The sequence below is a fragment of the Triplophysa dalaica genome, chromosome 2 (genome assembly GCF_015846415.1).
Source record: "Triplophysa dalaica isolate WHDGS20190420 chromosome 2, ASM1584641v1, whole genome shotgun sequence".
In the NCBI taxonomy this organism is placed as follows: Eukaryota; Metazoa; Chordata; class Actinopteri; order Cypriniformes; family Nemacheilidae; genus Triplophysa; species Triplophysa dalaica.
In genome coordinates, this window is record NC_079543.1 from 27780278 (window position 1) to 27794719 (window position 14442).

The window sequence follows — 14442 nt, forward strand, 5'->3', positions numbered from 1 at the left end:
TGTACAGAAATCATGGAGCCAAATTTAATACTTTTCAAGACCTTTTGTAAGATCTTTCCATACATTTTAAGACATCTTTTTCTCACCCAAGGTTTTTCAAACCTGTATAAATGTCTTTGCTCTGTTAAACACAAAGAACACATTTTTTAAGAAAGTCAGCAAATTTTGGGCATTTCAAACTTTGTAATACTTTTTAAGGCCCTTCATGTTCTCTACCTTTATTTATCAACTTTTAATACTTTTTAAGACCCCTCAGTTATTATTGACATTCTGTTAAAAATTTGTTATTAGACTGAAAATGCCAAATAAATGAAAGAGACCTGAAAATGCAATAAGAACAATGACATTATGTGCCAATCAAGATAACACCACCAATGCTTTTAAAAATAGACTTTTTTATACAAAACATGTAGATTGATATATGACCCGGACGTCTTCTAGATGGTATTTGTGAAATGATTTCTTCAGATAAAATGAAATGATAAACAGAACACTTCTAAAAGAGATGAGACCTGGGCTGATTTTCCTCATTTATTCAGGATGTCACTTACAAACAACAAAATACTGCAAGCTGGACAGCCCACAAGCCCCGCCCAGAGCCCATGTAGCCACAAGCACTCAGAAGAGATTTGGGATTATGCACAGACTCCACCTGACATCACTTCCTTATACACACACATGACATTATGAAGAGATAACACAGCCATCATGATGCACTGGATCAAGTCCCACGTCGTGATTGTTCAGTGGAGGCTTGTGGGATTGGCATTCTGGTTTCTTTTCTCATCTTTGGCAGAATTTGGACATCCCACAAAACACAAACCGTCTCCCTCATTAACAACGAGAGGGAAACTGATACAACGTTGCATCATAAGCTTAATGCCCGAGTTTTTGTTTTGTGTAACAGTATACAAAATAAAATATTTCATTAAATAGATACAAACGCAGCATGAAAACAGAACCGTATCAAAAGCAACAGAAGTTCGCAGTCTCTACCCGCGTCCCTTCTGATAAAGAGTTCACTGTGACTTGATTCCCAGGGTGCCGCCAGCGAGCGGGTACGAGTACGCCTTACCCAGCACGATCCGATCCCGCAAGAGTTTGAAAAGCACATAGTAGTTACAGATGAGAATGAGTCCCAGCGAGAGCGTGTGGTTCCAGCGCTCGGAGCGCAGCAATGAATACAGCTGATACAACACCACACTCGACTCGATGCCGATGAGAAGATTCAGGATCCGGAGCGGCTTGTGAAACAGAAACTAAACCGACAGACAGACAGACAGTAGTGTTCATGAACAAGATCACCATATCACCACACAAAACATTTAACTGACATAAACATCGCATCAATGAAAAGAGAGCACAGATAAATGTTCTGTTAAAATAAAGCAATGAACCCAGTGAAGCTGTGGCTTACAGTGATTTTATAACAGCTAACCGGTGCGTCTGTTAGACACGACATGAAGTGGAGTAAAATCACAACTTCACGGCTTTCTTCCTTTTTAACCAATCGTCAATCGATAAAGACCGAAAATTTTCTGGACGAGGGTCCCGTGAGGCGCTTGCCAGCCTGTGCACATGTGAAGTAGCTGAAGGGACTTTGGTTTGGTTAGCTTTTCAAAGTAATAAACACTCCATATCTGGTTTAAAGTGATACTTCGCACAAATATGAAAATTCTGTCATCATTTACTGACCTTCGAGTCGTTCCAAATCTGTATAAATGTCTTTGTTCTGATGAACACAGAGAAAGATATTTGGAAGAATGCTTATAACCAGACAGATTTTGCCCCCCATTGACTCCCATAGTAGGAAAAAATACAATAGTACTCAAATGTGCCCCAGAACTGTTTCCTGTCCTACATTCTTCAAAATATCTTCAGAAAAGACATAAAAACAATTATTAAGTAATTTTTTCAAAGTTGAAGAATCACTTTAATCATATATCAGAAATGTGCTATTTAATTGTGATTTTTGACAGCAATTTTAGAAACATCTGCCTTTCACCATTCAAGCAGATTACGACAGTTGTCTTGCTATAAATAGTCTCCCTGAGGACTTGCATGTTTTCTAACATTATAAGGCCAGGAATGTTTATTTTTGGAAAGAGCAACACCGTGTATACACCGAACCCAGTGCGAGGCTTCATGACAAAAAACGGCATTATAATTTCGTCCAAACTGGATGCGACTCGACAAACAATAAGCCATTTCGATCCCGGTGTAGACACGATGTAAGCGTTTCTCTTTTCACGAACAACATAACAGAAGGTTAAAGAGTAAATATTAAAAAATACTCACAAAAAATCTGGCATGCGAGATGTCTGAGGGTAACGCCACATTATACGGCCCGACGGCTTTATAAAGAGATCGGCTGTGTCGCACCAGAACTCCCTGCGGCCAGATGGTGCTTTCAGACCATCTAAACATGAATCAAAGAATGAATTAACATCAACGACATTTAACGTGTGTTCCCTTAAGTTGAGACACAACATGCGCAAGGTAAACAAAAGAGTCACCGCGATAACAATGAAGAATGAAAGAATTGTTGTGAAGCTGAAACTAATGAAAAGCATCCGACATGCACTACTCACATGTGCTGCGGGGCGTTGCTAAAGGAACCGTGTTCCAGCCTCTGCCAGCGGCCAAGATGTGCAGCCGAGCGATGCAGCAGGTCGCAGTAGCTGGGGGGAAGCAGCTGACACATCAGCATCACAAAGGCGTTGATCCACACCATGATGAGATGCTCGCACGACCAGCGCATGTCGTAGTACTGCGTGCTCTAGGTAACGAGAAGAGTATTCACTCACTGATTTATAACAAGCTCAATTGCTGCCATAAAACAGACACCGGCTCACCTTGACAAAACACAGCGGCAGAAAGGCCACGTAGTAAGCGCTGAAGAGCGAGTTGAAAAGCACTTCTTTGATTCGCCGGTTGAAGTCGGTCTTCAGCTCTTCTACCTCGGTGCGGATGAGCTCAGGAGAGTGAGGGCAGGTGTGGATGGGGGCGTTGGCGGGACTAGAGAACTGTTCTCTCAGGTTTTCCCGCATTAGCGTGAGGAAGTCTTTGGAGCGATGGAGAGGCGGATCTGCCCCGTCCTGCTCCGAGAAGCTGCAGTCGGTTGAGGTGGACTGAGCTCGACCCTCGTGGTGGAAGCAGCACAACGGCACGTACACTCCAAACCTGACGGAGCGAAACACAACCTGAGCCCGCCGTGCACACAATAAAGAAATAAATATGGCTGAGATTACAAAGTCCGAACGCAAGTGTTTCTATATAAAAGCAGGTAGACAGAAAAACCCTAATTAATAATAAAATATCCATCAACAAACACAGAGTTTATGTTTGATGACATCAAATCAACGCTGCACACACTCATAAGACAACAATGCTCTCTGGCCATTCTCCAAAAAAATCAGGCTGAACCATTCAATGAATGTTTTGATGTCTGTGGTTGAGAGGACACTCACGGATAGCCCAGGAAGAGCAGATTGAGAACGGAGTGATTCTTAAAGAGGTTCAGAAGAGTCCAGCACAAAACCCATCCACACAGCGTCAGCAGGATCAGACGGGCCGTTATCAGAATCACGTACCGCACTACAGATGATGGACTCGTCTGAGACGCCTTGAAACAGAAGACGCAAAAATAAATCAGAGACGCATTCCAGATAACATCACATGAAAGTGGATGTAAGCATTTCACATCAGTTTTTAATTGAACAGATTTTTTGTTTAACCTTAAAAGGCAGCACGTACATTTGTAGAACACCGAGATGTCATATAGGGCAGGAGTCACAGTTTTACAGAACTGATCAGTGCGTGTCAGCTCACAGTGAGTGACATTAATATGTAAACATGTCACTCATCTGATTTGACTAACTGACCACAAAATAACCCTTGCACAAACTTCCTCCTGTAAACGCACACACACACAGTCTGTGAAAAGGACACATGTAAATAATCTGCCAACAGACGACACGCACATAATTACTAGACACTTTGTCAAGATCAAAACATCATAAAAGTTATTTCGCCAAAACAAACACATTGTTCCTTTCACCCTTATCCGGTCATCGTTTGGGGTGTACACTCATGGTCTTTGGGGCCCCAGGCAACAAAATGTAATTTTGTAACAAAATAATTGTTTTCTGAAACAAATGTTTTTTTTCTCGGTTTATTAATGTTTTAATTTCACATGTGTGCATTTTTTGGAAGATTTCTAATATTTTCCAAATTTATATAAATAAATGAAAAACGTAATAGGATCAATTTTTGCTAGTAGATGGCTGAAGAGCTCCACGATTTGCTATGTGCTTTTAGACCAAGTTATTTCAGTTGGATTCATATTATAGATTAGATTCATATAATTCATACATATTATGAAAATCACAATTATAACAATAAAAATATTTTTTCAAACATGTTACATTATGATCAGAATCAAAAATGAACATTACAAAGAGAGGTTACAAACATTGTAACACGTTACAAAGAGAAAGTCTTAAATTAGAGTTTATCATTTATTTCAATCATCTGTTTTTCATATAATCCTAAAAATTGAATCTAAATATTAGTTTCTAACTGTAAGAGAACTGTGTGTCTGTGCTAATTTGTTTTGTCTCATCCTTTAATGTCTCTCTCTCTCTCTCTCTCTCTGTGTGTGCACACGATCATTTTGCATGGTAGATGTTTTTGCATTGTTGGAATTTTGTCCATTTTCTAAGCGGGGTCTCCGGTGACCTCGAATGCCCCAAGTGTGACTTTTTTCCTCATGAACATAAAATCAATTTATCATTCCATTTTCTTTTTTTAGTTGTAGATCAAAAGTAAGTCTTGACCGCCGTACGATGTCTCACGTCATTTGGACAAATATTTTAGTTTAGTTTTTTAGCAAACCTATTTTGCGACCGCATAAGGGTTAAACTAAGGGGATCAGAAGAATACCTGTATGTTTCACTAACAAACAGTTAAGCATGACACGCTCAGCAGATGTCATCTATTTCATTCACACGCAACCATAACTCTGAGGTTGTCACACAAAACAGTTTGTGGTGTGCATGTGGTCACCTCTGAGACGACGGTCCACACGAGTCTTCTGGCCAACATCACAGTGATGAAGATAGCCAGATGGTAGTCCATCAGGTGAAAGTTCTTCACACAGGAGAAAAACATGATTTCACATAGTTAGAACGTTCAGAGCTGCGTTCTGAATGAAACATGTCTGAAGACAGATGCTGATAATAGGTGAATGTGTTGGTGGTACCAGTGAGGTGGAGGCTGTGGGGTGGCTGTTGGAGGACCACCACACCGTCCTGTAGATGTTGATGTACTGAACAAACAGCGCCACTAGCAGATAGAGGAAGAGCAGACACTCAAACAGCAAGCTACTGTCCAGAGGAAGATCGGGGATGCGGGAATGACGGACGGGTTCCGGAGTGACAAGGGCCGTGAGGGGCGGAGCCGACAGACCCACTGAATTAATGCCCCTGTGTGATGACACAGATGTCAACGGTTCATTAAAGTGACATGACTCAATTATTTAGCGATTTCACATCATGATAGAAAGAGTCAGGCTTGTTTTTGTTCTGCTGCATCTGACCAATAGCAATGTGCTTTACTCAGTAAGAAGGCAGAGACAGGACTTCATGTGTGTGTGTCGTCTCACCTGCACCTGAGACCCGTCCCATTACTGAGGCCGCCGCCGCCCATCAGCGTCTGCAGGGACGGCAACGCAGAGCGGCTCAACTGCTGTCTACTTGGACCCCTGCGGCCGCCAGGCATGTCCAACACCGAACACAACACCGGCCGCTCGCAGACACCACGTCCTCACGTCTCGGCTAAATGCAGCCCGGACACTGCAACACAAACACAATTAACCAATGAGAAGAGCCGACACATCATCTCTAAACATCTGGATGAAACACATTCAAGAGAAATTCTGCTTGTGTTAAACACTACATGGACCTTAAGACGGATCATTACAAGTCTCAAATCTGTCAAAGAATGTCTTGTTTAATCTCACAGTCAGGTCAGAGGTCAATGTTGTCATCAATGAGCCGTTTCATTTAACGGCACTGAAAAGAGGAACTGTGTCAGACAAACACTCACAAACTGTAGCACAATATCACACTTAAAATGATGACGACAAACAATGCAACACTCCAGTTCTGAGCATCATTTAAGACTAATAACGACACACACTACCAACGCACTCACATTGAACAACACACAAGCTAACGTTACTGCGTTGAAGAGACTCATCATCACACATCACCCACGAACACGCACACTGACAAACAGACACACAACAAACGTGTAAAGCAGGAAATCAAATCGCTGTTTGTACGTGGAACTGAATAAACGTGAAGAAAATATTTTATTGTTTTTATGACGCTGAATATTAACGCGAATATTCATACTCACCGCGCATGAATCATGAGCGCGCACATCAGTCACTCAGACAACGACATCTGTTTCTCTTTCTTTCACACCACGAGACTGTGTTAAAAACGTCTGGAGTTTGTTTTAGTAGCGCGCGTGTGTGCGGTCGCGCGCTGCAACTTTTTAAAGGTTTAAAATGCAAAACAAAAAGTTACGAGAAGTTCCGCGTGCAGCCGTTACAGCGAACAGACCGACGTGGCAAACAGACGGCTGCGTCACGTGACGTCATCAGCTCGGCGACAACACAAGCCTAGTGCGGTTGTGGCTAGAAGGGATACAGCTACGGCAGGTGTTCTGTACAGTGTCAGGGGGTGCAACCTTTAAGGTCGCGGACTTAAAAACCAGGACTTGGTTTTGAAAGCACGCGGCCTCGTAAATCCAAGAAGCAAACTGAAGTGAGAGGGTCTAGCCCCGCAGGATTTCCTAATTGTGTGATTTGGTCACCTGCTGCGCCTGTTGCGTGGTGACAGCCGGACAAAACAGAGGCGTTTCTGACTTTTTTACGTGTCTGAAAATTATATTTTATTTTTGAGAATATGACACGTTTATGCAGATTAAAACAGCCCAACAGTATATTAAATTAACTAACCTTACAAAATAAAAAACACAATAATGTCAATTAACAACATCATTTAAAATATTAAAACACTGAAATTAACCGTTTTTGTGAATAACATGCTTTTATTTAACTCGAGTTTTAAAATATGTATTTTTTAATTTGAGATACATTCGTTCTATCCTTAAAACCTGCGGAAATAAAGTCGCTTTCTGCGGCTGCTTTTGAAGCACCCTTTGAATCTTCAGTCGCGCTTCAGTGACGCAATCGGTCTTAAAATGCAGCCTTCCAAGCACGCTCTTGGATTGGGACACAGCCGGCGCGTCGTATTTTAATACTTTACACCTTCAAAAGATATTACTAAAAATGCAATTACAGTAATAATTTAGTATTTTTTTGTCCTTTTTAAAACTCTACTCAACTTTATTTATGTAGCACTTTAAAAAAAATCGTTATTACAAAGGAGCTGTACATGAGACATATTCACTAAAACATTAAAAAGTTATAACTCTAAAAGCAAGAAAAAGGTGAAAACACAGAAGATAGATACACTTAAAAAAATGACCTCCTTGCTTAGACTTTATTTCTTGTTTTCAAGTTATGATGTCAAAACATTCTTGAATCAAGTAACATCAGGTCTGGACATGAACTGAATCCTGCTCGCTGTGGTAACCTCATAACAATGAGACAAGACTGACTGAGTGTTCTGCACTCTTTGATGCTACAAGTACATCAGTTGTTGTTGGAAGTGTTCCTGGTTCCGGTTGATCTCATGCAGCCTAGAACCCTTTAGAGGATTTATATAGTAAAAGTGTAGTGTCTATCTACCCGTATCGCACATGTCATCACATGGGTGTTCCGTTATGTAGATAGCACCCGCTAGAAAGTAGATCAATGTGATCGGTACCTGATATAATTAGGCTTTGTGTGCAAAATGGAGAACAGTAAGGTTATTCTGTATAAAACAGAGGAAGGTAACAGATTTGATTACCTCTTACGTTGCATAATGAGAACTGGCGACCTGTTGTATGACTGTAAGATTAATACATTATAAATATATACATTTTAAATATTATGTACATTATATATAATGTATGAATAACCAAAAGCTCATTTATGTTCATTTTTCTTAAATGGACAATGTAGGACTATCGTGATCGCTGTTCTCTATTATTAGGGTAAAAGTGAAGAGAAACTATCACCACCATGTTTATATATATATGTTTACATGCATGCTTGCCTACATATACATACTTACCTACATATAGGCTATATAACACTTAAATGAATTGCTGCTTTGTACAGTATGTGGTATTGGAGTGCGCATGCGTAGTAGAGGTAGCTGTATATCCTTTCTAACCATAGAGATTTTATGCAATCGCATAACCGAGATATCTTTTACCGTGTGTATGTGAATATGTATGAGGCAATTAAAATAATTCTGTCTTTTTATATAATTCATAAATAATACCGTCTGCAGTTATACTTTGGAAACGTACTTGCAAAACAAAAGTGGAGAATGTTAGAACGAAATATATATAATTGAACAGACCAGAAAGATTCACATGTTCACAAACTGTGTAATGTTAAATATAAAATCCAGTTTTGAAATTACAGAAATTCTTAAGAATACAGAAGAAAATACAATTTACAAAGAGGCAAGAAAGAGTTTTACACCACGATATATATACACACACAAGAGCCTTTACACACGGTCCTTCAGTTTTTCATCATGTACGGACAACAACATGAGATGCTACACAAACAAAATACTATTTTACTCTTCGTTCATATTTTAATCATCAATGGAAGAAAAAAAAAATCATCTCTACTGTTTTATTGCTCTGTACTGTAAAAAAATTAAATACAACAACATGTATTTACATACCTTCTTTTCAAAACCCCAACAACTTTCAAATAAGAAATATTTCATCAAGAAACCATTAAACTTAAGGTAGTCTTTCTCCAATGTTGATTCACATTTACTCAAAATGTACATTGTCTTGCAAAAAAAGGGGGAAAAAATCTTCATAAAAACGTTTCACTTCACTTTAAGAAAATGTTTTGCTTCTCTTCAGTCTGTGCACGTGAACACACACAAGTTTGTAATAAATGTGCAGTCGGTGGACATCAGATGACAATGCTGGTGCCACTGCGTGAACTTTTATCCTGCAGGAGAGAGAGAAAGTCAAGTTATATTACACATAACAAATAAAATATTAATACAATGTACTGTACATTACATCTGTGTTGTGCACATAGAACATACAGTCCAAAGTTCTGAGAACATTACAGAAGAGGCTTTTATTTTCTCTTATTTTTTATTCAGATTCAACACAAAATATAACTCCCCGATGCTTCCTGATGTTATCTCGGATGATCCTGCGTGACTGAATTCACTGAACATTAATATGATGATCAGAGTCTGAAATCTCACAACTTTTATATAACACAAAGTTTCTTTACCATTTCAAATGGAAAAACAACAAGGTGCTCTCTTCAGTTGTTCTCAGACATTTGGGGCTCACTTTATATTTGATCAGCATGAGATTTTGTTGTTTAGTTGTGTTAGCGTGACAACAACCGGATGCCCAAATAAAAATACATTCATTATTAGTAAAGAGTTAGTAAACTTGAAATGCAGACCCTTACGGAGAAGCGTTCCGGCCGCTTTGTTGGCTTCTTTCCTGGCTCATATTCACTGTAGTTCGGAGGATGATCTCCCCAACCTGCTCCATGCCGCCTGTCCTCTTCATTGGACGGTCTCCATGAACCCTGAGGTACAGGCGAATAATCATCTCGTCTAGGTGGTCCTCTGCCGTCGTCGGCCATTAGATCGTCCCTGGATCTGGATCGTGGAGGATACGCTCTGGATTGGCTACGGCGGTCCAGAACGTCTTCCTGACTGTAGCTCCGGGGAATACCTGGACGATGGCGCCGGTCGTCGCGTCGCGGGGCTCCGTAGGCAGAAGAACCGCTGGAGTGTGAGCGTGCTCCCAACGGGACCCTGTTCTTCCCACGTCTGTCGTCCAGGGCTGAGAGCATGCTGGGAGGGCCGGCGGAGAAGGGCACATGTTGAGGCATGAGTTGGGGAGGGGGAGGCATGTACTGCATCGGGATGGCGGGCTGCGGCTGCAGAAGCGGACTGTTGGCGTCCATACCCCTCACCTGACTCTCCAGATAGTTCAGCATGTGGTTGTTCCCGTGAACGCTGCCGTTGCCATGAACGCTAGGGGGCGCCATGTTCATGGGCATTGGTCCCATTTGAGGATGTGGGAGGGGAACCGGAGTCATACCACCCTTCCCCGATGCTGAGCCTTGTGGGAAACGAGATTCATGGAGAGACGCGTTATATTTATTAAGTCCTTGTGTGAGGATTGACAGCTTGACTACGATGGAAGTTTTGTTTGAAAGTATTTAAGGAGATGACTGACCTGGGTACAGCATAGGGTTCATCTGATAGGAGGAGCTGTGGTTGCTCATTGGTGCGTAGATCGGCTGGCCGTTCATCCAGGGAGTCATGGCTTTCCGAGCTTCTTTCATAAATCTGTGCTGCATAACCGCTGGAAATGTTACAAAAGTCAAAATATCAACCGGCATCACTAAAAGTTTCGACTACGTTCACAGTCAGCACCTGCGAATCTGTCCCAAGGTGTCGCTAGTTTCTTGCTGAGTTAGAAGGCGTTCCAAGCTTTGGCTGCTCTAGGATAATTTATAAACAAACCCTGCCGTAACTGACGAGTTCACATGTATGATGTGAACTCCTCTGCTTCACTCCTATTGGTAGTTGCTCTCGAAAGCCACTCATCATTTGCATAAAGTTATCAACTCTCAACTGCCGGCTCGCCATTGAGATGAATGACATCGCCGCGCTTTGTCGCCCATTTTGCCATTTCAAATTTCGTGACTAATACCGCACAGTAAACGCAAGCCGTGCCCTTTCTCTAATCAACTGACGCACAGTATGGTGCGATGCTCTGTAAAGTTTAACTATTTCCATCTTGCTGCAGCACCAGCCCGCCTACAAATATGTGCACGGCCTATGCGCATTGCGACTGGGTCGCTCCCTATTTGTGCGAGGATGCAGCGTGTCTACATTTAAAATTACAAACCTGCATGCACAAAATTTGCTGTGGTACTGTTAGAGACAGCAGTGACGTTATTTTGACAACGTGTTGGTACCTTTCTCAGGACAGCAGCAGGTCTGTGGGCAGCACGGGCAGCGGATGTAACAGCAACATTTCTGTGGACAGCACTGACAGCAACAGATACACAGCAGAAGGACAAGCATCAGAACTCCAAGGACGATCAGAAAAGCCGTCAGCCAATCTAACACAAACAACAACATCATCGCAGTCAAACATCGAATGAAATATTTATGACTTATGGTGATTTTTTTGTACAACATGTAATCATAATTACACTTACGATACACTATGAGCTTCATTTCCTTGTCAGGATCTCCAATTGTGTCTCCAGGTGCATTCACCGCGCAGAAATACATGCCGTTATCCCACCACATCACCTCATTGATGACCAGATCCGCCTCTTAACAAAACAACAACAACACAAAACATCACGACAGGTTGAGGTAGAAGGGCTGTCACCATTCACTACAACACATCATACCGGCTTCACAATAACACAGTATTTTAAAACAATCAAGACTTGAAATACAATAACAGATTTATTTCCCAAAAACATTTCTTTAACGTACAACACAACTCAAAATTAGAATAGAATTACAACATTTAAAGGGGTAGTTCACCCAAAAATTAAAAAAATTCTGTTGTCATTATTAAAATTTTTGATGAACACAAAGATATTAGAAGAATGCGAGACACCCAACAGATCTATACTAAGGGAGTCAATGGGGATGACAACTGTTCGGTTACCGACATACTTCCAAATATCTTCCTGTGTGTACAGCAGAATAAAGACATTTATAGAGGTTTGGAACAATCTGAGAGTGATGACAGAATTGTATTTATTTTTGGGTGAACTATCACTTTAAGGTTTCCCCGAATCTTCTGTTTGTAAATGAACTAAATCATTCTGTGACTATTAAGTAAGGCAGTGCGATATTGAGGAATAATGCGATAGCATGCTAAATAATACAATATTCGATATGCAATACTTTTTTCTAAAATCAATTTAAAATGTATTAAAATATATTAAAGAAATCATATTACTAACAAAATTTAAATAATAATTTTAGGAAAAAGAAAGCACCACTACAAGTTCTGAAAGTGAACAGCCATGTTTTACTGTTGCATTGCACAAATCTGACATTTTGTAAACAAACAAAAATAAATAAAACAAATTTCGCTTCGCGACACGGATTGTTGATTGACTTGCGTCAGAGCACGCACACATATCCCAATTAACATCTGCGTGCCAGACAGATACTGTACTATACGCATCGACCTTAAACTTTGACCATACAAAACTCTTGAAGAATTAAATAGCTCATTTATCGCAAACCATCGCGAAATACATATGCGATATGCGACATTTCGCACAGCCCTACTATTAATGTAAGAATTTTAAGATAAAAATGTAAGTGAAGAGAGGGGTTAAAACAGCACAAAAGTGAACAACCAAAACATTCAAACATCTTTTCGCATAACATGTCAATAGATACATATGGTATCGTACAAATCGAAAATCATGTTTTTTATTATGTTAACATGTTTTTATTGTGTTTTATTGTGTAAGTTAGCTGTATAGTTTTAGTAATTATGGCTCAACTCAAAACAAACCAACTGTAGTGTGATTTATATTAATTGGAATGCACAATTAAAAACAGGATTTTTGAGTTCTCATTTTGGAACCAAACACTTCAAATATAAGTCATCACCACAGCTCTACAAACACATATTTGTATATAATTTCTATAGAATGAACCAATTTGTATTGTGATGTACAGCTACACATCTGTAGTGTGATGCGTCTGATGTACAGTAACACAAAGTGGCAGTTTCAGGTGTCAAACTCACTGTTCTGAATGTAGACTTTTCTATCCCGGTACTCAGCGCCCAAAATCGCCTCACCAGAGCCCACTTTTTGAGCCACATTTCTGACGGTACGTTGTGAGTCTGGACAGTCATTGGCAGGGTCTTGACCCAACTGAAGGGCGGACTGATACGCTGTAGGATGACAACACACATATGACTGACAGACTCAACGCATGAAATTCTGCCTTTACCTCCGTGGATTTGAATTTTCACCTGTGGAGTAATACTCCAGAACCGGATCTTTACAGAAGGATTTGAATGTCCAGGTGACAATCACATTTTGCAGTGGAGCCGATGTCGAGAAATCACACCGTAAAGTGACCGAAGCAAAAAGAGTTGTGCGTCTCTCTGTCTCAGAGAGAGTCACCTGGAGAGACAGAATTCCTAAGAACAAAGAAAAAAGAGAGAGAGAGAGAGAGAGAGAGAGAGAGATGTAGTTAACACAAGGCAGTCAAACCTGTAAAACTGGAAATAACACAAAGAAGCGGAAACTCAATGACTGCATGCGAACAAATTCAGTATCAATGTACATAAGTGAAACTTTTCTAAACAAACATTCGAGGCAGAAAACGTGTAGTAGAAGCGTCGTTTTCATTGAGTTTTACCCTTAAAAAACGTTCAAGCAATCTCAACTGTGAGCTCGAGCTTTGCTCTGTATATTTTTAGTCATAACTTTATTTCTCCGATTTCCCGTCTGCTCTTATTGTTAACGGTAAGTGTCTTTTATTATAGAACAATTACACAGTATTTGTGTTCATTGTGTTATCTGTCAACAGTGATCAGAGTCACGTGATCGATACGGATGCGCTCAGGTGAGATTCACCCATGTTTGGTTTCGATTAAACTTACAATGTTGCCGTTATTATTATTTTATCTTAAGTAAAGAACTATGTGTAGGAAATGTGGGTGTGAAAATCAACGGTTTAAGTTACCTGAGCTGAAGAAACTGAGAAGCAACGCGACGATCATCCGCGGAGTCATGATGCTAAACCACCCGAAACTCCAGCGCGCGCGCGCGCGCGAGCAGAGACAAGACAGCCGATATGAAATCCGCTCAAAATAGCATTTTATCCGCTTAAATCGCTTTAGATTTCAGTTCTCTCGCTGGGAAACAGTTTACATGTCCTTGCTTTGCTCTCTCCCTTCAACTGTCTTCTGTTCCTCATCAACACCAGCATCAGACTCCACCCCCGGAACAACAGGTGCATCATTTGCCGCAGGTATCTACTCTTGGGTCACGTGATCAGCTTGACGAAGGGTGTGGTCGGCTTCTGAGGTGCGCAGATTGATCGACGTATGACAACAAAGTATCGCGAGAGCGGTTTAAAAGCACAAATTTAATAACACACACAATGTCTGCTGCTCTTTACAGACTTTACATCAAATGTGTGTGTGTATGTGATTACTCCAGATCCTGTCAGACAAATA

The 14442-nt window shown here is 40.7% G+C and overlaps 2 protein-coding genes across 3 annotated transcripts; both read right to left on the reverse strand.

Moving 5' to 3' along the window:
• Positions 1-518: 518 nt before the first annotated feature.
• Positions 519-6643, reverse strand: tmem39a (transmembrane protein 39A). Its single transcript, XM_056732138.1, has 9 exons — positions 6424-6643; positions 5666-5855; positions 5264-5486; positions 5068-5151; positions 3471-3625; positions 2856-3183; positions 2592-2779; positions 2299-2419; positions 519-1259 (listed from the first exon to the last, which is right to left on the reverse strand). The coding sequence occupies exons 2-9, from the start codon at positions 5779-5781 to the stop codon at positions 1020-1022; spliced, it is 1455 nt and encodes a 484-aa protein (XP_056588116.1). The 5' UTR covers positions 5782-5855; positions 6424-6643; the 3' UTR covers positions 519-1019.
• A 1914-nt stretch (positions 6644-8557) lies between these two features.
• On the reverse strand, positions 8558-14214 carry ildr1a (immunoglobulin-like domain containing receptor 1a). 2 transcript variants are annotated; one of them, XM_056730682.1, is made up of 8 exons: positions 13947-14214; positions 13228-13398; positions 12997-13146; positions 11426-11545; positions 11180-11326; positions 10432-10560; positions 9650-10314; positions 8558-9166 (listed from the first exon to the last, which is right to left on the reverse strand). In XM_056730682.1, the coding sequence occupies exons 1-8, from the start codon at positions 13993-13995 to the stop codon at positions 9128-9130; spliced, it is 1470 nt and encodes a 489-aa protein (XP_056586660.1). In that variant the 5' UTR covers positions 13996-14214; the 3' UTR covers positions 8558-9127. The 2 variants fall into 2 exon arrangements, with proteins under 2 accessions (XP_056586660.1, XP_056586653.1); XM_056730675.1 differs by having other exon boundaries at positions 9644-10314.
• Positions 14215-14442: the final 228 nt, after the last annotated feature.